This window comes from Corythoichthys intestinalis, chromosome 6 (assembly GCF_030265065.1).
Source record: "Corythoichthys intestinalis isolate RoL2023-P3 chromosome 6, ASM3026506v1, whole genome shotgun sequence".
NCBI classification, from domain to species: domain Eukaryota; kingdom Metazoa; phylum Chordata; class Actinopteri; order Syngnathiformes; family Syngnathidae; genus Corythoichthys; species Corythoichthys intestinalis.
In genome coordinates this window covers 55,090,506-55,111,170 of record NC_080400.1, presented here as the reverse complement: position 1 = coordinate 55,111,170, position 20,665 = coordinate 55,090,506, and the positions used below count along the sequence as shown (strand labels likewise).

General features: G+C 38.8%; 1 protein-coding gene across 1 annotated transcript; it reads right to left on the bottom strand.

Annotated features, from left to right (window-relative positions):
• Window positions 1-440: 440 nt before the first annotated feature.
• On the bottom strand, window positions 441-20,400 carry yif1b (Yip1 interacting factor homolog B (S. cerevisiae)). Its single transcript, XM_057838028.1, has 8 exons — window positions 20,251-20,400; window positions 17,306-17,405; window positions 13,930-14,059; window positions 13,752-13,856; window positions 6,397-6,533; window positions 5,987-6,142; window positions 5,721-5,814; window positions 441-1,247 (listed from the first exon to the last, which is right to left on the bottom strand). The coding sequence occupies exons 1-8, from the start codon at window positions 20,285-20,287 to the stop codon at window positions 1,092-1,094; spliced, it is 915 nt and encodes a 304-aa protein (XP_057694011.1). The 5' UTR covers window positions 20,288-20,400; the 3' UTR covers window positions 441-1,091.
• Between the last annotated feature and the right edge of the window lie 265 nt (window positions 20,401-20,665).

Below are 20,665 nucleotides of genomic sequence, written 5' to 3'. Positions count from 1 at the left end.
AGCTATAGTGAATGGGGTAGATGTTTCTTGTGGGTTGTTGGCTCAAGTGTGGCACATATTATGGGTTTTTTAGTCTTACATTTTAACAGGGTCAAAAATGACCCTAAGACCACAAATGTCATACTTTTCACCAGAACATTTTAGAAAAAAAAATGGATAGGCTCCAGCACCTCCGCGACCCTCGTGAGGAAAAAGCGGCATGGAAAATAAATGAATGAATGAAAAATGAATTCCAAAATTAAAAAAAATAAATAATTGATGTTCCTGATAAAATCATTGAGACTCAGTGTGATACCAAAGAATATGTAAAGCTCATAATTATTTAAAACGACAAACAGGTTGGTACCGACACTAACACAAGACAAAGGTTAAACAACACAAAACAAAAAAAACTATATAAGATTCACAATTCAGTAAAACATACTATTTAAGTTTTCCTTTATTCCAGCTGTCTTTCAATAAGAAAAGCAACAAATAATTTACATTAGTTCTTAAAAGGATATAGATACATCACTACTTTATGATGAGATCTAACACGGCTTCACCACCAGGAAGCCAAGCGTGTGGACACTAAGGAGACAAAAGTTACAAGGGGTGCGCGCAAGCACACAAACGGACTAGAAAGACTGCATTTTACTTCAGATTAAATGATCAAAGATGAGAAATTTGTTCAGAATTTCATCATAAAATCAGGGCAAATTCTTGAATGTGCTTTAGCTTCCATTGAATTGTAAGGACACAGTGTTTGGTTAGTGTGTGAGATGTACACAGAGTCAACTCAGAAGGATATCACTTGTACACACCGGCATCTAACAAACGTACAGAACACATTTAAATATTACAAAAAAAAATAAAATTAACAATTAATTACACATTGTAGAAAAACAACGTAAACGTTTATAGAACAAAAATACCGCAGTACAAAAAAAACACTGTGCTGTGAGAGGTAAAGGCATTAAAAAAAACACTTTCTCTCTTGTTGTCACATGTGGTGTCGAACTCCATGGAGAGATGGAGCGCTACCTTGAGTTTTACCCTGACAGTCTGCTTTCGACATAGGCAGCATCTGTATGTTCATGTCTTGGATGCAATTATCTGACCAGGTGATAGGTAAGCCAGTACATGAAAACAGGCTGGGCCGCCGCTATAGACATTGTGAGGTACATCCTCAGCTGGTTTCTGGCTCCTCTCACCAGCCTCCCCTCTGCCGCCGCCTCTGACAAAAGCTTCAGACGAAGCGTGCGGGTCTGAAAATGCAACACAAAAGTTGATTAATTAGGGCAAAGGTTGGAGTTTTGTTATGTCATACACTACTGGCCAAAAGTATTGGCACCCCTGCAATTCCGTCAGATAATGCTCAATTTCTCCCAGAAAATGACTGCAATTACAAATGCTTTGGTAGTAATATATTCATTTATTTTGCTTGCAATGAAAAAACACAAAAGAGAATGAAAAAATTAAAGCATTATCATTTTACACAAAACTCCAAAAATGGGCCCACCAAAAGTATTGGCACCCTTTGAAAAATCATGTGATGCTTCTCTGTGTAATTAACAAAATCTGCTACTTAGCTGTGGCACATAACAGGTGGTGGCAATAACTAAATCACACTTGCAGCCAGTTAAAATGGATTAAAGTTGACTCAACCTCGGTCCTGCGTCCTTGTGTGCACCACATTGAGCATGGAAAAAAAAGAAGACCAAAGAACTATCTGAGGACATGTAAAGCAAAATTGTGAGGAAGCATGGGCAATCTCAGTTCTCCAAAAACCTGAATGACCCTGTGTCTACCGTGTGCAGTGTCAGCAATAAGTTAAAAGCCCATGGCACTGTGGCTAACCTCCCAAGATGTGGACAAAAAAAAAAAAATGACGAGAAATTTCAACGAAAGACTGTGCAGATGGTGGCTAAAGAACCTTAACTAACATCCAAACAAGTTCAAGCTGTCCTGCAGTCCGAGGGTACAACAGTGTCAACCCGCACTATCCGTCGGCGTCTGAATGAAAAGGGACTCTATTGTAGGATACACAGGAAAACCCCTCTTCTCACCCAGAGACATAAAAAAGCGAGGCTGGAGTTTGCCAAAACTTACCTGAGGAAGCCAAAAACGTTTTGGAATGTTCTCTGGTCAGATGAGACAAAAAGTTTACAGGGAAAAAAACGAGGCCTTCAAAAAAAAGAACACGGTCCCCACAGTCAAACATGGCGGAGCTTCCCTCATGTTTTAGAGTTGCTTTGCTACCTCTGGCACTGAACTGCTTGACCATGTTCATGGCATTATGAAGTCTGAAGACTACCAACAAATTTTGCAGCATTATGTAGGGCCCAGTGTGAGAAAGCTGGGTCTCCCTCAGAGGTCATGGGTCTCCTGGCAGGACAATGACCCAAAACACACTTCAAAAAGCACTAGAAAATGGTTTGAGAGAAAGCACTGGAGACTTCTAAAGTGGCCAGCAATGAGTCCGGACCTGAATCCTATAGAACACCTGTTGAGAGATCGGAAAAGGGCAGTTTGGAGAAGGCACCCTCCAAATCTCAGAGACCTGGAGCAGCTGGTCAAAGAAGAATGGTCTAAAGTTCCAGAAGAGCATTGTGAGAAACTCATTGATGGATACCGGAAGTGGTTGTTCGCAGTTATTTTGCCTAAAGGTTGTGCTCCCAAGCATTAGGCTGAGGGTGCAAATACTTTTGTCCCACCCATTTTTGGAGTTCTGTGTAAAATGATTTTATTTTTTATTTTTTTTTTTTAAATTCCATTCTCTTTTGTGTTTTTTCATTGCAAGCAAGATAAATAAAGATATTACTACCAAAGCATTTTTAATTGCAATAATTTTCTGGGAGAAATTGAGCATCTGACAGAATTGCAGGGGTGCCAATTCTTTTGGCCAGCAGTGTATGTAAAATAACGGTTGCTACTCTGAAAGTGTAGCCACCTGTGAATGACTTGTGAGTACATTTCTGTGTGGATTCATTACCTGGATGAGTGTTCTGTTAACAAACACACACAACAGTGAGCTAGACTTGATATGCCCACTGAATTGAAATTCTTTGTTAAATCTTGCAAGTGCCAGATTAGATTGTATTTAAAAAAATCATTTATTTAATACAAAACTGAGCCAAATCAGACGGTACAAAAAGCCACATGTGGCTCCGGAGCCACGGGTTGCAGACTCCCGCCCTAGATATTACCATAAAATATATATATGTACACTGTATAATCTATATTTTATTCTTTTAGAATATTTTTATATGATTAAAAGTACATTTATAAATTAATACTATTAAAGATACACGATAATATCGCTCACCGATAATTATCGGCCGATAATGGCAATTATGACGTCACACAGATAATCCAGATAATAAAAAAATTCAACCGATAATGCAATCCAATAATTATATACTTGATTTAGCCTCCAAATGTGCGCAACCGGAGAATTCAGCAGGCCGCCTCCTCAACCCCTCCCCTCTCTGAAGCCCCTGAGGGAGGAGGGGCTGAGGAGGCGGAGTTACACGACAAGAAGTACTTGAATATTATGGCGGCTGTTACTAAAAAAACAAAAAACGACGCTCTCGCCATCTGCGAAACATGTACCGCAGAAGTTCCACGAGGCGGAAAGAAAGCGTCCTCATTCAAAACCACTAACCCAGCATCCATTTAAAACTGCATCACAAAGATTTTTGGAAAGAATACGAGGCTGCTGCTAGCGGAAATGCTAAAGCTATTTTAAACACAAACTAAGTTAAACTACAGGGCTTTTGACTATACAGAGTCGGGTTGTTTGGGAATGCAGCCCAAGGCGGGTGGTAAACTCGCATCTAAGGCTAAATACTGGCACGACTGGAGACCGATAGTCGGCAAGTAGCCGTCTTCCGACGGAGCCCGCCGCTCTGGCCGGTCCGGCAGGCCGCCGCCGCCTCGCCGTTGGCGGGGGGGGGCCGAGCCTGGTTCCCCGGCTTCGGGACCTCCGGTGAACACCCCGGTTTCTCGAGCGTTCCCCCACGGCGTGCGAGCAGAGCCAGGCCCCGAATACGCCGCGGCGAACCGGCCGGTGCGGGCGGATTATCCAGTACGAATGTAGCTGCCGCCGCCGAGACAGGTCACAATTTTTTTTTACCAAAATGACCTGAGAGCCAAAGCCCTGGATAAAAAAATAATTCAGTTTATACGACCCCCATTCTTCATGAAAAACATGCCAATCACATTTTCACCACGGACATTTGGAAAAGTGATATCCAGTAAGCAAGCTTATCATGACGGCACAATGGTTAGATGATAATTTAAACATGGAGAAAGCGAAGTCAGCCAGTCAATAATGCATTCAGTATGTAAAATGACGAGCGGTCAGATGACTTTGTAAGCTGCCTTTATTTTCGGCATAACAAAACTCAGGCACAAAACAACACGCACAAGGATGCGAGCTCCAACTCTGTCCAAATAGTCCTGCCATGTATCAGTTTAGCTGCTGTAAAGCAAATGTCGTGAGTGCCGTAAATGTAAACAAAGCGCTGCAGAATGGGTACATGACATCTCGCTCTTTTGAGTTAATCATTTTCACAGTGTGCAACAAAGCATATAACATTAGCAATCACTTTTCAAATTAATTTAACTTATTTGTCTGCTCAATTACAGTCACAGTAGATAATCAAAACTTATTGGCACTTATTAACACTTATTAATTTTTATATGCACATTCCTGTTGTAATGAAATAACAATAATATTCTGTAGCCACAAATATTATTCAAAATCTTTCCTTCTTCCAAGTTTTTTCTAGGATTAAGTATAATGTATTGCTTAAAATAAGGCGGTTAAGATTATTTTCAGCTAGCTATTTTTCTTCCAAGATATCTGAGAGAAATACACTTGAAGCGCTGGCAGATAATTTAACTTATTTCCAATAGGTTTACACTTAAAACTGACGAGTTTTAAGGTGGTGTGTTTTGCAGTGTAGTAATGTTATATATGTTAGGAATGGCTTACTTTTAAAGGCATTTTTGTGTAACTTAGGTATTTACTCTGTAAGTAATTGTTGCCAAAAGTTTACCATTACACAATGTCAGACAATCTGTCATTATTAAGATGTTGGAATCGACTACTTGTTCAGATTTTATGTTGAAAAAAAGAGCAATAAATTATATTTTTGCACAGTAACATTTTCTTTTGTGTATACTTTAAAATTTTACATAAATCTTTTAATAGAATTATCGGCTTGACATTATCGGTTATCGGTTGGAATGAGGAGGAAATTATCGGGTATCGGTTAAAAAAATATTATCTATTATCACTAAATACTATGTTAGTAAAAATGAAAAGATGAAATGAAAATAAATAAAAACAGAAATACAATGGTTCAAGTTTCAAAATGGATTGGACATCTAGCGCCGTCAATGGCAACCAATGAGTTGAATGCATTGGCTGTAAAGGTTTTTTATTTTTTTTTTTAATTCATGTGTGCATGAAAGGGTTACTCACATTCTCTCTTAAATTCAGATTTCTTGCACTTGGATTTTGTAGACTTTTGACACATCAATTGGTCGTTTCTCCACTAAGACGATCTCCAAAGTTGTTTTACTGATTTTTTATTTTACTTATGGGCATAATTTTTCCAATAATGAACTTATTTTTCATTCAGGCTTTTTCAGAGGCCTGGTACCAGATCCACGGGCCAGTGGATGGCTGCGTTAGGATCTACTGGTTTTTGGAACAGACTGCTACTCACCATAAATACAAAGATGGCAGCACAACACCACAGTAAAGAGAGATAGTAGGCTGGCCTCCCAAATATCAGTCCTGCAACTACTCCAACGATCATTCTGAGAAAAGGATACACACAACGCACAGGTTACAAAATATGGTGCTTGCATGTGCTCTGATGCTGGTGAGGATTTCTTTAGAGTAATCAGCATACTTCCATGTTGCAGGAGGTTAAACGAGGATTAAACTACCCATATACACATATGTGTGTCCAGAAAATGAGGCACCCACCCTACATATTTGTATCCAGCGAAGGCGAGCAGATCGATGGTGGTGAGGTCAGTGTTGACGGTCACGAGGTAGAGTGACAAGAGGACTGCTAGGACTTCCATTATGAGCCACACCAGTGCCGAGCTCGCTTGACCTCCCAGCAGCTCGGGAGAAAACCTAAGTTTTGCAAATGAGTCAGAAATGAGTCTACGAATAGGAATCAGAGACAACAAACACTAGGTGTTTTTGTTGCAAATGTGAATGTGAAACATCCAACCTTGTGGTTGTAAACAGGAGGAGCTGGTTATCAATAAAATCAGAGTCACGTAAAATCTCGGGTTGCCTTGAATATTTAAACAAGGCCCAAACCGTGGAATAGCATATATTTCTTGAATCACACACTCTCCGCATAGGTATAGGTTCATAACTACCTATTCTGTGTGCCCAGTGCCAGCCCGGCCACTAGCACGTACGTGATGAAGCTCATGGCGGGGATGTAGAGATCAGGAGCGTTGACATCAAAGCGCGGTGCCACAGGGGTATCTTGCTGGTAGCTCACCTCCCAGTTCTGCAACACATAGGTCACACACTGTGAGTGTAAAAGAGCATTACAGTATGTAAGATTGGTGGCCAAAAATGGTACTGCAACTAGGTCAAAATACTGAAGAGCACAAAATCCCCTTGCTTTCCCTTTGGGCAGCCAAATAAGTGCTTCGCAATGGAGAATCAAGATGCATTATGATACGAATGGTTAAGGCTGCAGCAACTAAATGAATAATATCAATTAATAAATAAATTGACAACTAATTTGATAATCGATATTTGCTGGCAGTTATGAGCAGTCCCCTTTGGTTAAGGTGACCAAACTTCCTCTTTTGCCCGGACAAGTCCTCGTTTCACATCCTCTCCGTAGCGTCCGGCCAGGTTTTATAAAATCATGAAAATGTCCGGTTTTTATGATTTTTCATGGGACCAATTTGAAGAGAATCCCTCCGGCCGCTGGCGGGGCAGCACCTGCCTGCGTTGACGTGGCTCCTACTAGTAGGGAGGGAACGAGTAGTTCTTCTTCTTGTTTTTTATTATTTATTTTATTATTTTTTTATTTATTATTATCATTTATTATTATCATTACCGCCATCTACTGGGTTGACGCTTTGGCAACAGATCAGGCAGTTACAGACTACATTAAGGAGTAGTTCTAAGAGACGTGGCTCCATACACCTTTCTGTAACGTTATCTCCTGTTAATGTCGATCATGTGGCTTCTGTTGTATATTGGGTTACCAGTATATGTGTACAGAGAGATGCAGTATATTGTATTAGTTTTGTAATTGTTCTGCGTTCTTGTATTTGGTTGAATGTTAGTATTATGTTCTAATTAGCTGTGTTTTTTATGCCTCAGGGTTCCGTCATCTATGTAAATAAAAGGAAATTCCAAATTGACACAGAGTATTTCTTCACAATCAGCGTGTGTTGTAATCGACACTGCATAGAATACTAGGGTACTGCTGCCTGGGACGTGTTCCCAGAGTGCCTGGCCAGTTAAGTTTTTTACGATTAATAGTTATAATTGGAACTGTTGACTTCTGTTGGAGCTTTGTACTGGCGTGATCTGTAAAATCCCATTTGGTGTCTCATCGTTGCACTGTCGATGATTGTAAACTTTTAAAGCAAAGTTTGATTTCGCCTCGGGTCCCGGTACTTGCCAATTGGGTAGCTATCAGTGAGCTAAGCTGCCCTACGCATTATGGGAAATGTAGTTTTGAACTGCTGCGTTTGAAAACATGCTGGTTGAATAGTTTGTTAGTTTATTTCGGTTATTGTTTGCATGCAATCTAAAACATTGAATGAAAATAACAATTAAGTAGGAATAACAATTTGCCAACGACAACTGTCATGACAGTAATTTATATAAAAATATTTAGTTGGCACATAGCCTACTCTGTGTGTATTGACTGGACTACATTTTCATGGGTCTGCATTATATATATTTTTTCAATCATTACTTAATTGTTTTTTTTTTTTTTAATGTTTAAATATATAAAACTGAATTTTTCTATCCAGACGGAGGAGGCACACTTTAAATATATTAAAGTGATATAGGCATCTTTGAGTTAACTTCGAGTAAAATTCAAGTATCTTGAGGCTGGGCCGAGTGTCCTCTTTTTTGGAAATCAAAATATGGTCACCCTACCTTTGGGTCATTGTTTGTGTGGAATGTGAGGCTGCGTGCGCATGCCAGTGATTAGAGTATGAGAGTTCACTACTGCAACTGCTGCTGTTGGGTTGCTGAATCAATAATAATATGAAGTGTCAAGAGTAGGGTTGGGCATCGGGCATTGAGCATCGATGGGACCCGGTTCTAACAATGTGGTTGTCCCAGAACCGTTCGAATTTTAAAATTTCGATTCCATGTTTCGATGCCGACTGATGAGTGGGAAAAAAATGCTGCCGAAAACCACGAAGTAGAAGCCACAAGAAGCACGTGTTTGTGCATTGCAACTTGATTACAACCATGGACATGGTATGGTTGCGCTCAAAAGTTTGGCTTATATTTACAAAAAAAAAAACAGTCAGCTCAGTACAACATTTGCAACACAACTATATCATGCAAAGGTGGCTGCACCAATTAATGCAAGACCGGCTTAATGGAATATAGCCCAAGTGCCAAGTTTAAAGCTATCTGAATGCTACGTAGTGGAGATGCTGCGCCATCAGAACCAGGTAAGTAAAACAATACATAACGTCTGCATTCTGCTGTCCCAGCGACCCAGCCCCGGATTAAGCGATGGATGGATGGACGGACGGACTGACGGATGGAATAGTTGAGAATAAATCGTATTAGTACCTCGGGCTATGGTCGATATCACATGTAAAAAGAACTAGATGCGAAATGACAAACTCGCTGGCGTTAGTAAACAGCCGCCATCTTAAAGCAGTAGACGCCTCCGTTAAAATCAACAGTATTAAAAGGATTTTTGTTTTGGAATCTGTTGTGTTGCTCGTTTAGAAAGAAGCAGCCATATGAAGCATTCGGTTACTTTTTTTAATGAACTCGTAGCAGTGAAAACACAGCATCACATCACAAAACATCCTAGCCAGACACTATCATCTATTCTCCGAATTATACGTTCACAATCCTTCAGCGCCACTCACTGGCCAAACTGGTATTGTCACAACATAAACATTGCATGTGTCTGTAAACACAACAGAATCGGTTTTAAAAATAAGGAAACCTTATTATTTTGCCTCATCTACATCAAATTATAATCAACAGAAGTTATACTAATGCTTCGCTGTAGCTCCCAGCTAAGGTACATGTATGGCAAAAAAATATAAGTACGATAAATATTCTCTGTGAGCTTTTGAAAACATCTTTGTGAAAGTGCACTCCTGTGGAAAGAAATTTTATCACATTCAAGTTCAAAGACTGATATTTATATACAAGTTAAAAATAACCCTGTGAAAAGTTAATATAATTAATAAATTTCATATTGTATTAATAATAAATAATAATACATAATAATAATCATTTTAAATTCATATAATTAAAAAAAAAAAATCGAGAAGTTAAGACATTAATATAAACTAATAAATTTTTAAACTATAGATTTTTTGACCCAGCCTTTTTTTTTTTTTTGACCCTGCCTATTAAAAGAATCTGAATCGATAATCATTTGGAACCAGAATCGAAACCGGAATCGTTCAATTTCAAACGATGCCCAACCTTAGTCGAGAGTGAGATTGTCTTTGTGTTGTTAGATCCAGTGTGCCGCCGTCAGAGGTGAGTAAATAAAGCCTGCTGTATTGTTTGTATTCTTTGTTGATTAGACGTTACTACTTAGCACGGACTGCTAAGCTAGTTAGCCATTATGAGTTCTTGTTAGATACTAAGGTTGTCTCATTTCTTTTTATAAAGAAACCACACACATAAACCCATTCATATAAAAGCTTAGATTCTCCTTTCCCAATACAAGCTCCCATTCAAACTGTAAATTGTCATACAAGAGAGAGTGTTTTGACATTGGATTTGGATTGTACTTATGAACAACACTGTGATAAAGAAAAATGATTCAATATAGTCTGTCTCTTCCCTTTGTTGTTTATTTTTTATTTTTTTAAGAAAATAAACGAGTCATTGACACAATTTATATCAGCGCTCTGCCCACAAGAAAAAAAAGTCAGTAAGCAGCACTTTTTATCCTATTTGGATGACCAGGACTTTCGTCTGATGTGTGTGTTAATACTCATAACAACCTTTATTTAAAACTTGAACAAGTTTTATGTACTTAACACAGTCGAGTTGTAGACTACAGTTAAGCCAGAAAGCTCTGATAAAATATTATGTTTGTAGGAACTAGTCATCCATTTATTCTTCATTTCTACTTACAAAATGCCTAAAACTACTTTGAGTTAAATTGTGAAGGTAATTGAAAAAAGTGACATTTATTCTAGTAATCGTTTAATTAACCGTCCGATCAATTATTAAAATAAATCGTTAGTTGCAGCCCTACTTGTAGTACAAGTACACGCAACATACTTGTGGTTTAAGTACAGGCAAAAACACATACTTGTAGTAACACATAATTGTCAGCCATTGGCAGTATAGACCCTACTCACCTACGTCACAAAATGACGTGTCGCTGTATCCGGCCGCCATATTGTCCGTCATTTTTTAGCCCTATTCTCAATGGTTTCAATTAGTCGTGCAATTTATAGAGCAATTCATGGAAGCCCCGGTGTTATCTGACGCTGTAAACTCATTGGATGCGTTGTATAAAAGGCATTATGTGGAAAAGCTTCAGTTTATCCATTCGCCAGATCCATATTTGATGCCTAAATCGATGTTTTTCGACCCGCTGTCTTCGCCGTCTCTGCCTGACATCTGCTACCCTGATATTTACAACCATCTTGTCCACACAAAATCAGCCTATTCTCACGAAAGTTTGAAAAACTTTAAGAGCTTGGAGGCTTATAAATACTTCGTTGCTGGTTGGGTGAAACAGGTCCTCGTCCACAAAAATTCGGCAGGAATCTATCTTGTGCTCGGGAAGGTGAGTTACGAAATTTTCAATTCAAAATCTTTTGTTCTTGCTAACATCCACTGTCAAGTCTAATGTATTTCATGTCATTTGTCAATGGAGCTAGGGCTTTTAATGTTTATATGGTTTAGCGACAGCACTCTCACTACATACATATATAATATGTAATAAATATGAAGTGCGATAGCACTACTCCAGATTGTCCCTAGTTGAATTTATTTTTTGGCTTTTGACCTCAATAGTGAAATTGTAAATTAATTGTATGACAACTGTCTTATTATCCCCTTATAATTATATATTTTCAGGTAGTTCATTCACGTCTGAGTGTATGTTGTCGGCGATTAGCCTCGCAATGATCTTAATTGTGGTTGTCAGCCCAAAACCCTCTAAATATATATTAAATGCATCTTACCAGATATAAAATGACTACTACATAATCTGTGGTAATCGTTTGGAGCCCAGTTTTCTCGTCGAATTGCAGCAGCCCATCTCGCTCTCCTCTCCGGGTCTCTCGGAATACGGTAGAACTTCAAGTCTCTCCGTCTATCTTCTCTGTTATTGCAACCGACCGCCACACACGCCTTCACCATTTTGATTACTAATGTTAACGAGCAGAAAAACACGCCATAATAGGAGGAATTTACGTAGCGGTAATGCATCAACAGTGACGAGTTGACGAACAATATGGCGCGGGGGCGTGGTTGTGACGTCATGTGAGTAGGGTCTATAGGCTGCACAGAAGCACACAGGAGAAGACTGCAGAGGGTGATTAAAACAGCACAAAAGGTCATCAGCTGCCCCCTTCCCGCCTTGTCCACCATCTACAACTCTCGGTGCCTAGAAAGGGCAAGGAGCATCATAAAAGACTATACACACCCCAGCACCACCTCTTCAACCAGTTGGTGCATGCTTCAGGGCCATAACAGGCAAACCAAACAGAGTGAGAGACCCTTTCTTTCCATGAGCTGTCACCATACTCAACTCATGTTTGCACTGAAATGTCACAGTCATTGCACTGCTAATGCCATAACCTTCTCACATGCATCTCACTAAAATGTTCTTAGACATCTCTTTCAATCTGGGTACTGCATAATCGGGGTACTGCATATGCAATATTTGCACTGTTAAATTATAGCATTTTTGCACCGTTTACATCAATATATGTGCAAACTGTCATTTGCCCTATCATATCAAGTGCCATCTGCCTCCAAGTCTGAGTGATATAAATTGTCATATACTATATTTTACACTTTTTTTTTTTACACAAATTTAGCAATGACATTTTTATTGACGCCTATTAATTTATAAAAACATTTTGGAAGACTTAAATTCTGAATTAAAGTACAAATAAATACGTTAATAACAATAATAAATCACAAATAAAATGAGGTCAAATGCTGATAGCATTAACTAGTGCAAAAGACTTGAATGTAAACAGATTCATAACAGTGACTTCGCCTTTCCAACATGATCCAGAACAATTCTTAAAAAAAATATCTAGCATTAATATTATCGTATACTAATATATATAATAGTAAGATAATAATTACAATAATTATTCATTGCCAATCAGATTTTTCATCAAGGGTGTCATTTTAAAGCTCTTCTTAATGTAGAATCTGAATTGTGAAGTACTGTATGTGGGATTAACTCCAGAAATTGTTATTTATATGACAAACATGACGAGCTTCTATTTTGAAATGTTCACCGAAAGTACGTTCGCTAAACCGCTAAGCGTAAGCATCACACTCCGCAGAAAAAGCACTTTTCGTCATTGCATGTGGTGTCCGTAATAGATTTTTGGTTTTTATCGTTTGCAAATGCTGTTAATCAGCGATTTTTCATGTTTGAAGTGTCACCTTTTAACCGCAAGTTTGCGTTTTGGAGAAGACCGTCAATGTTTTATAGCAGGCTAAAGTAGATTGTCTTTTTTCCCAATTAGCCTTAATGTAGCAATGCTAACGTTTACATTGTTTCATATAGATGTGTTTCCTTATTTTGTATGTCCAAACTTTAATTCTGCAGCGTGTTGATGGCCAATACACATCTGTGAAAGGAACTGGAGTGTGACGTGCCATCAGCACGCATGCACAAATGTATGCAAGCACGAACGCACGCGGCGATAAAACGCAGCCGTGAAAATTATCGCCCACATTTTTATTTACCGTGCGACAAATGGACTCATTGCATATTGCGACTGGCTTAGCAACTTCAATAAAACATGTTGTTAGTTAGATAGATGGACTTACGATCTGCCAGCTTGTTGTCTCCTGTGGTCTTCCAAAATTACAACTGGGTGACGGCGCTTTAGGTGTTCATTCATGGCCAAAGTGCAGCCAAGCTTGGCATTGAAGAGACAGGCCACAACATTGTACCATCCTTAGTTTAACTGAAATAAGTCAATGTTTTGGCCACTCTGGTGCGCTTTTTTGGCTTTGTGCCCCGCTTGCATACTGAGCGTCCGACATTCTCAACTTTCCATGCATATTTTTTTTAACCCTTTATTTATCATCGACGGGATGTCGTGCTCGTCGATACACTTACATTATCAATGACATCGACTACGTCAACTAGTCGGGACAGTTCTTGTACTCAGTACATGACAATAAAGCCATTACATTCCATCCAAAGGCTGATCTGTATGTTGTCAATTCGTAGCTATACACTTAATGAGGTTATGAAAGGAAATACAAGCATCTAAGGAGGGGCTCTAAAAATAGGATACTTTAAAATTAGCCCACCTACCTCATGCATGTAAGGGAAAACTAGAAGACCCAGCTTCTTTCCCACGTACACCGTGTCCACTGCAAAGTAGTATTTCAGCTTGGAAATGGGGATGAATCTGTCCAGCTACCATACAGAGGTAGACTTTTTAAGTTTCTTTCTTGACAACAAAAGGCAAAGCTTTAGAAGGCAATCTTACATTCTTGTCCATCATTTCCTTCCCTTGAGATGCCAGCGAGCTGCCATAAGCCATGGCGAGGTTCGACATGGGCTCTGAGAGCATGGACTGACCCGGAAAACCTGCCGCCTGAGGCCCGCTCCGTTGGTTTCTGTCAACGAAATTTCCCATAGGCTGTTGGCAACTGGGATTTCCCATCCAATTTTTAAACTGACTAAAACATTTGTGACTGCTTTGTGTAGTGCTTGTAGATTTTAAATTTGCTGTGAACAACTTTTTGATAAAGAAAATCCTTTCCAAAGTGCTGAGTTAATGTGCCCACGTCCAGGTCCTTTATGCTACTTATTTGTATTTTTGCTTTCGGTTAACAATATGTATATTCCTTATTAAATATATATGTATATTAGGGGTGTAACGGTACACAAAAATCTCGGTTTGGTACGTACCTCGGTTTTGAGGTCACGGTTCGGTTCATTTTCGGTACAGTAAGAAAACAAAATGCAAAATATAAATCTGCTAGATGTTTATTACACACTTTTGTGCTTTCATCAATAGGAACATTAGCCTATACAAAGCTAGAATTCTGCTCAAAAAGTAGCGGGTATTTAAAGATAATCCAACAACAATTTGCCTTTCTGACCACGCGTATTGGTCAGCTTTCTTTCTGAAAGAAAGAAGAAAAAAGAAATCCTGGGCTAAAGAGAAAAGCAATCCCAATGACAAAGATTTTAACATGTATTTTACAAATGAAATGCCTCAATTATTTTTTTTTCTTTCTTATAAACGGTTTTCAAAAGCTTTATTGGTGGATTTTCTCAAGTTAAAGCGCCACACAGAAATTAAATTTAATTGTGTAAGCAGGATGTGTGTATTATTCTTATTATTTGATTACAGGTGTTTTAGCTCATTTCAATGTAATTTATTTAAATGGGCTATTATTTATTTTATTATGTGTTTATATTTCAAAAATGTGATTTAGTATTCATTTATATTGTATATTTTATGTTGTATAACTTTAGTTCCTATGTGAATATTAGTTCCTACTTGTTTTGTTGTGGTAGGAGGGTTTTGTATTGAACACGGGGCCGTTTTGGTTAATATTATAGCAGAGAAGACAGCAGTAAATCAACAAAGACAAGTCAACTGTGCCCCGATCTACCACTCAAGAGATCTGATGGACTCAAAAAGTAGGTTATGATTGCATATTAGTTTGAAAATCGACCGGATCCACCGTATTTTTACACGAGTGACTTCCGGCCCAATCCTAGCTACCGGTAGTAGTATTGACACAGGAGGGCCGCGTCTCGTGTCAAATAATAAACTCTGCCGTTCTTTTCGCGTGCGTCGCGTTGAGCTGCTTCTGGGACGCATCTAACACGCGGCCGCACTGTGACTGGTGTGCATTGGCTGATTGACTCTAACGCCCGCGTTTCACTGCGTTCTCGCGGCGGCCACGTTGTCGCGCCGTTGACATTTCTGAGTTATACTGTCCTACCGTGTAGGTCCTCATTATAGTTGAGAAGACTGAGTAAATATAATCTAAACAAAGTAACTGTAACCCAATCGACTCACAGCCTCGAAAAGTAAGGGTTATATTACGTAAGAAAACTCGTTCGGTACATGTCCGTTCCGAACCGAGCGCCATGTACCGAAACGGTTCAATACTATTACATGTACCGTTACACCCTTAATATACACTCACCGGCCACTTTATTAGGTACACCTGTACAACTGCTCGTTAACACTTAATTTCTAATCAGCCAATCACATGGCGGCACCTCCGTGCATTTAGACATGTAGACATGGTTTAAGACAATCTCCTGCAGTTCAAACAGAGCATCAGTATGGGGAAGAAAGGTGATTTGAGTGACTTTGAACGTGGCATGGTTGTTGGTGACAGAAGGGCTGATCTGAGTATTTCAGAATCTGCTGATCTACTGGGATTTCCACGCACAACCATCTCTAGGGTTTACAGAGAATGGTCCGAAAAAGAAAAAATATCCAGTGAGCGGCAGTTCTGTGGTCAGAAATGCCTTGTTGATGCCAGAGGTCAGTGGAGAATGGCCAGACAGGTTCGAGCTGATAGAAAGGCAACAGTGACTCAAATAACCACCCGTTACAACCAAGGTAGGCAGAAGAGCATCTCTGAACGCACAGTACGTCGAACTTTGAGGCAGATGGGCTACAGCAGCAGAAGACCTCGCCGGGTGCCACTCCTTTCAGCTAAGAACAGGAAACTGAAACTACAATTTGCACAAGCTCAACAACATGAAACTATGGATCCATCCTGCCTTGTATCAACGGTTCAGGCTGGTGGTGCAGGTGTAATGGTGTGGGGAATATTTTCTTGGCACTCTTTGGGCCCCTTGGTACCAATTGAGCATCGTTGAAACGCCACAGCCTCCCTGAGTATTGTTGCTGACCATGTCCATCCCTTTATGACCACAATGTACCCAACTTCTGATAGCTACTTTCAGCAGGATAATGCGCCATGTCATAAAGCTGGAATCATCTCCGACTAGTTTCTTGAACATGACAATGAGTTCACCGTACTCAAATGGCCTCCACAGTCACCAGATCTCAATCCAATAGAGCATCATTGGGATGTGGTGGAACGGGAGATTCGCATCATGGATGTGCAGCCGACAAATCTGCACCAACTGTGTGATGCTATTTTGTCAATATGGACCAAACTCTCTGAGGAATGCTTTCAGCACCTTGTTGAATCTATGCCACGAAGAATTGAAGCAGTTCTGAAGGCAAAAGGGAGTCCAACCAGTTACTAGCATGGTGTACCAAATAAAGTGGCCGGTGAGTGTATATATATATATTTGAAGTGAAAGCCAGCACGAAAGAACAGATTGCATTTGACCTTTTTAATTTGATTAGGTTCACATGTACTTTATCCTGGCCCCAGCTGGTTTAGGGCAAGAGGCGGGGTTGCACTTTCGACTGGTCACTAGTAGTGGTGCAATGATATGAATATGAATGATCTGTATTGATATATCGATAGGTTAAGTTAAGCAAAATCTATCAAAACATAAACCATTGATCAACATTGTCATATTTAGAATATGCTGTTTGGTTAAAAGGGATGGTTTTTATTCATATGACGACTGTGTTTTTTTAGGTGAAAAGTAACTTTTGTGATCAATGTGCAAAATTGATCAAAGGCCCTTGATTCGAATCCAATCGTGGCAGATTTTGTAATATCGGCCAATATTACAAAATTGATAACCTCTTGTTTTGCTCTGGTATTTCCTCATTACAAAGAGCTGAAAGAAGATGGTGCTTCCACATTTGACTTCTTTATTTTTTTTTATCTATCGCTATATTGACAAATGCAAGAACGAGTCTGTATTTATGTGGCCTGTTGAATCTGTGTATTGGGCCTCACCTATGATGGGATGTCTCTGAACCACAGCCACTTGTGTCCTCAAACAACTGGTTGCCATCGGAAACTTCCATGGAGCTATTTCGTAGACGTACATTGGGCTCTGGATACAGAAGAGAGGAAGACATGTACTGTGATTATGTCCTTTCATTAGTTTACAGATATTTTTTTTGCAAACCATCCACATAAAAGGAGTAACAACCAGTTCACAAAATTGTTTTTAACCTGTCCTGTTCAGCTGCATAAACACAGATGATAGGAATCTGAGTCTCTTTGTAGGCAGGACAGTTTGTATGTGCCACATGGGAGTTTGATCATGTATGCCTATAGTGTTGTTGTTGTTTTTTGTTTTTTTTTGGCAGAGAGAAAGGAAGAAGAGACAGAAGAAATAGTTAAAAGAAATAGAAAAAGTTAATAGTTAAAATTTTTAATCGAGTTAATCACAGCTTAAAAATTAATTAATCATAATTAATTGCAATTCAAACCATCTCTAAAATGTGCCATATTTTTCTGTAAATTATTTTTGGAACGGAAAGAGAAGACAAAAGACGGATATATACATTCAACATACTGTACATAAGTACTGTATTTGTTTATTGTAACAATAAATCCACAAGATGGCATTAACATTATTAACATTATTTTTATTGAAGGGATCCACAGATAGAAAGACTTGAAGTTCTTAAAAGATAAATGTTCGTACAAGTTATAGTAATTTTAAATTAAAATCCTTCTTAATGTTTTCCTTTTAATAAAATTTGTAAAAATTTTCAATCAAAAAATAAACTAGTAGCTCGCCATTGTTGACGTCGCCGAGCGATGATGTCACATGGGCTCCCTGCCGTTCTTCCACAGTGTCTAATACGTAAAGTAGTGATTGAAATACACCACAAGGTGTCAATGGCGAGTTTTAAATTACTTAGAAATCAAGCTAATGAGTATGTTTTGTCCCTCGACTGACGCCATAGTTCCCGGTTTACTGGTCCATCCATTGTACATCAAAGTCATTTAAGTGCTGGCTTCACAATGTCCAAGACCTCTCATAGTTTGTATATTGTGACTAAATATAGCCATCCAGTGTAGTTGTTGAGCTAAACGAGAGCTAAAGCAATGTTTGAATAGAGTTTGACCAAAGTCTTAGTAAGTTTTATGAGTATTTTACATAGCTATTTTTTTATTTTTATATATACTTTTATTTTTTTATACTTTTTAATGGGAATGACAGTTCTCTTTGTATTGTTGTTTAACTGGTCTGAGCACTAACAAACTGACCCCCCATCTCTTCAATCTCTGCAGCAATGCTGACAGCACTCCTGTAACGAGTCACATGACATTTTGGAGGGAAAATAACAAGCAGTACTCAATTTGGACATTTAGGGATGTACGTGGTTTCTAAGGGGTGTACTCTCTTTAGTTGTCAAGGGTTTAGATATTAATGGCTGTATTTTGAGTTACTTTGAGGGGAAAATAAATTAACAATCAAATAAGCTGCACACAGACTACTTATCATTGTGTCAAAGTATCATTTTGTCAGCGTTGTCCCATGAAAAGAGATACTAAAATATCTGCAGATATGCGAGGGGTGTACTCACTTTTGTGATACACTGTAGGTGCCTGTTTTGGTTTTAGGTCGGTAGCAGATATGCGAGGGGTGTACTCACTTTTGTGATACACTGTAGGTGCCTGTTTTGGTTTTAGGTCGGTAGCAGCTTTGGTTTTGAAAATATTTGAATTTGAAGTTTTTGAAAATAGGCCCCCTACGGATCAGCCCTGTTTCCCGTGGCATGTCAATAGGTTATGAAGTCTATGTCAGAACCAATTAATTTAATTAAATAAAATAATTTAATATATATTTAATAGGGCTGTCAAAATTTTTGCGTTAATGGGCGGTAATTTTAAAAATTAATCACGTTAAAATATTTGACGCAATTAACGCACATGCCCCGCTCAAACAGATCAAAATGACAGCACAATGCAATGCCAACCTGTTACTTGTGTTTTTTGGAGTTTTGTCGCCCTCTGCTGGCGCTTGGGTGCAACTGATTTTATGTGCTTAAGCACCCATGAGCATTGTGTAATTATTGACGTCGACAACGGCGGGCTACTAGTTTATTTTTTGATTGAAAATTTTATAGATTTTATTAAAACGAAAACATTAAGAGGGGTTTTAATATAAAATTTCTATAACTTGTACTAACATTTATCTTTTAAGAACTACAAGTCTTTCTTTCATGGATCGCTTTAACAGAATGTTAATGTTAATGCCATCTTGTTGATTTATTGTTATAATAAACAAATACAGTACTTATGTACCGTATGTTGAATGTATATATCCATCTTGCGTCTTATCTTTCCATTCCAACAATAATTTACAGAAAAATATGGCATATTTTATAGATGGTTTGAATTGCGATTAATTATGATTAATTTTTAAGCTGTAATTAACTCGATTAAAAATTTTAATCGTTTGACAGCCCTAATATTTAATAATTTAATTATAAATAGAGGTACCATATTGGTTGCCGTTGACAGCATCAGACGTCCAATCTAATTGAAACAGGAGGCCTGGCAGTGAATAAGCACGTTTGAGTGCCAATGAAGGCGATAGACGTCCAATCCTGAACTAGCGGACCTCCAAATTCAAATAGATTGGACCTCTATCGCCGTCAATGGCAGTCAGTGAGTCAGAACTGTCCCATAATCCTAGAATATTGCTCCTTTGCTTCATCAGGTATAGTTCATCAGGTCTAGTTTCGTGGTAGTAGTATTTGTAATATTTCAAGCATCCATCGCACTTCTAATTTAGGTTATCGATGGTGGTTGCTATAAGCTAGCATTCTCATTCAATCTTGTCTTGCCTGATTCTTAGAAAAGTATGTCATTAGACCACAAGTATACAGGAGTATACAGGAAATAATTTGGTCAATGGACAAGTGGACGTCACTTACGATGTCTGAAGCCTTTCTGGGTCACTGCATAATCCATTTCTGACTACTTCTGTCAGATAACCGGTGCCCGCTCTGGTCTCAAGGTATTTATTAGCTAGCAAGAAGAGCGCGGTTGCTGTCGATAGTAGTAGGTTGCATTGATATCTCATATATGACGCTAGATGTTCAAAGGCGGAGTGGGCAGCGTAACGAACAGACGGCCATCTTGCGTCGGTGGACTTCTCAGGAGGAATGCAGCGGATATCAGGTGAGCGATGTTTTCACTCTTAATGGATTTACAAACCGTTTTGTACATTAAAAAAATGGATTGACGTGGCTAACCGTTACGTTTATTTAATATAAATAACAAAAGATGCAGATCAAATGAGTAAACTGAACTTTAGAAACAATTTGGACAAATTTACAATACTTCTCG